Source organism: Sorex araneus, chromosome 6 (assembly GCF_027595985.1).
Source record: "Sorex araneus isolate mSorAra2 chromosome 6, mSorAra2.pri, whole genome shotgun sequence".
NCBI lineage: Eukaryota > Metazoa > Chordata > Mammalia > Eulipotyphla > Soricidae > Sorex > Sorex araneus.
In genome coordinates, this window is record NC_073307.1 from 83,246,491 (window position 1) to 83,249,924 (window position 3,434).

Below are 3,434 nucleotides of genomic sequence, written 5' to 3' on the forward strand. Positions count from 1 at the left end.
CTGAACCTCAGTCTCCTCATGTGTAACAGATATGATACCTGTTTTATAGGATCTTTGTAAGGCTTGAGTTCAATGGTAAACCCTGTAATGTAAGCTGTAAATTACCACGAATGTTTTGACTAAATAGACATTCATCTGGAATGATTTCAAAGATTTTTATGTGAGGTATTAACTAATATAGTCACCTCTTCCACAGCAGTTCTCAACATCAGAAGTCTTCTCTCAATTCATGAGATTATCTCTCTTACCTATTCTACTGATTGGGTAACAATCAAACCATTTCCAATCACTGCAACAGAAATGAGGTAAGACATGTTAGCCACAAGTATGGTATATCCCTTTATTGGATATACCATAACATATGTAATCAGTGCCTTGCTGAAAGATATTTCGGTTTACTTTAGAACAAAGATAAGCATCAAGGTCAGAGAGGTATTTTCTGTGATATTAATACATTTCCGTGGAAGAAATTTAAATAGAAATTCTGTCCTCGTAGTCTGAGGCAGAAAAAATGAAAAAAGAAGTTCATCTAGTCCTAAAATTATCTTCTTCAAATAATGATAATCTTTCTTTTCCTCTTCCTTCCATTGGTGTGCCTGATACCTCATGTAAAATAAGAAACAAACAACTTGAAAGTTAATAGGTAGACAATTGGCCCCATTATGTCATTCAAATGAAAAGTGAGTTATTAACCTTTTTAATTTACATTCTGATTAATATAAATCCCCCGACTTAGGGTTGGCAGTTTTATATTATCATCTTGAAGGTAAATTTCTTTTCCAAGATTAATTTTCAATGAGGGTTTCACTTAAATTTTGTGTTGGATAAATACTTAGAATATATAAATATAAAAGGACATTAAGAAAAAATACATTATCCAAAACACTAATATTATTTTACTCCACACGTTTTTTTCTTGTTGAATTTTTGCTTTTTGGAATTTTGCAGTGATGGGCAGGCATTACTCTGATAGTCAATAATAAAGACAAACTATAATTAGTCCTTTTATTCTCTAATATTTCTACTCTGCTGCAAGTCTATTCATTGAAATCATATAGAAGTTAGATAGTCTTCTATATACAAAAACTATTATCACTTTTAAATGAATCTCTCAGATTCATTGAATCTTCCCTTCAAAAATTCCTTTAAAGAATTGTTAACATGGATCTTAGACCATTTACATCTTATCTTTAAATATACTCCCATAGAAGATACACATTATTTGAGGAATAATCTAGTCCACCAGCAACACAATGGAATCTCCCTTTGGACTCTATTGAAACATTTGATTTCTATGGAAACATTCTTACCCACGCTATTTTTAGGGATCTGACTCCCATAACTTACTTGGATTGATGCAGTTCTGTTTGGGATTGCTTTTTATTCCTTTGTCCCAAATCTATGTTATACAAGTAGGAAGCCTACTATAACACCTGTGCTCTTCTTGATCTTTCTCCTCAAGCAGGACACAGAGAGTGGACCTAAGGAATGACAGCACGGTGACAGAGTTTATCCTCGTGGGCTTTGAGCAGAGTTCCCCATCTACACAGGCATTGCTCTTTGCCCTCTTCCTAGCGCTCTACGCCTTAGCCATGGCCATGAATGGTCTCATCATCTTCATCACCTGGACAGATCCTAGACTCAACAGTCCTATGTACTTCTTCCTTGGCCACCTGTCCTTCTTGGATGTCTGCTTCATCACCACCACCATCCCACAGATGCTGATCCACCTGGTGGTCAAGAACCATGCTGTCTCCTTTGCCTCCTGTTTGATCCAGATGTATATGGCTTTTGGTGTGGGTTCTAGTGAGTGCATCCTCTTGGCTTTTATGGCCTATGACCGTTATGTTGCTATCTGCCACCCACTTAACTATGCCCAGATCATGAGCCATCAAGTCTGTGTGAGGTTGCTGAGTGCAGCCTGGTTCTTTGGCATGACCAATGCTATTCTACTTGATTACATGACATTTCGTGGTCCATTCTGTAGAGACAACCATATAGAAAATTTCCTTTGTGAGGCTCCTTTAGTGATCAGCCTTTCTTGTGGAGATCAACTGTTCAGTTTGATGGTGATCTTTATTGATGCTATCATGGTGCTCCTAAGTCCCATGGTGCTCATTGTCATCTCTTACGCCCGCATCCTAACCTCCATCCTTGGCAGAGCCTCCTCCTCGGGCCGGGGGAAGACCTTCTCCACCTGTGCTTCCCATTTGACTGTGGTCATCTTTTTCTACACCTCAGCCATGTTCTCCTACATGAACCCCCGAAGCACACATGGCCCTGACAAAGACAAACCTTTCTCCCTCCTCTACACAATCATCACCCCCATGTGCAACCCCATCATCTACAGTTTTCGAAACAAGGAAATGAAGGGGGCCATGGTGAGGGCCCTTGCAAGGACTGGCCTGACCCAAGAACCTGTGTAGTAGGAAGTCTCCGGAAGGAGAAGCAGCAGAGCAGAATCTCTCCTCCACCCTCAGCTCCGGTAGGTGGAAAAGTCGCTAAAAATTATAAAAATCAGGAAATAATACTTTCATCTTTCTTTTTTGGTAGCATCAGACTTGAAAACTCCTTACTTGTCGTGTGAGAGACTCACCTGTTAATATTCTAAAGCTATGCCGTGCTGAGGACAAAACTAGGGGCTCCTACACACAACGAAAGAGATCCAGATCCAGTTCTTTTAGCAATCAGCCCCTTAGAAATTTATTTTGATGTCTAATGTTCACATCTGACCTCACTTCAAGCACAAGCTAATCTTTCTATACTTCTCTTAATAGTTGATGAGGCAAATGTGTTACACTGCAGAAGTTTAGTTGAAAATTTAAGGAAAGAACATATATGTCTCAAAAGAACTGTGTCTGAGGGTCAGAGACATAGTAAAGGGATTAAACTGTTTTTCTTCCAACCAGGGATTGTTCCAGGCAGCACATAGTCCTCAAGCACTGCCAGAATGATCCCCAGAGCTCAAAGTTAGGAGTAATACCTGAGCAAGGCTAGGAGTGGTCTGAAATTCCCATTTCCACCAAAAAATGGAAAAGATTTTGAGCAAATGAGCATGAACACTTCTTTCTATGATGAATTCAGTAATTCAGACTGTCAACTTCTGGAAAGGATCCAATTGAAAACCCAAAGTGAATCAAAGAAACATGTTGGCTTTAAGAGGAAAGCACATACTGTTCCATTGTGTAGCTGTACCATAATTTCTTTATCCAGTCGTCTGTTCTTGGACACTTGGGCTGTTTCCTGACTCTGGCTATTGTGATAGTGCTGCCATGAACATAGTAGTGCAAGTTTTTCTTCTTCATTATAAATAAAACCTAATTATGAAAAACTTTGAATTATGTATCTCACATTAATTCAATTTTAAAAAAAAGGAAAGCTCAACTTGGACTTGGAGAAATGTGCTGTAAAGTGTGTGATTCTACCCCAAAACT

General features: G+C 38.8%; 1 protein-coding gene across 1 annotated transcript; it reads left to right on the top strand.

The window, feature by feature from the left end:
* Positions 1 to 300: 300 nt before the first annotated feature.
* On the top strand, positions 301 to 2,426 carry LOC101556448 (olfactory receptor 10AD1-like). The gene is made up of 2 exons (XM_004610590.2): positions 301 to 305; positions 1,466 to 2,426. Exons 1-2 carry the CDS (start codon positions 301 to 303, stop codon positions 2,424 to 2,426), a joined length of 966 nt encoding a protein of 321 aa, XP_004610647.2.
* The last annotated feature ends 1,008 nt before the right edge of the window (positions 2,427 to 3,434 follow it).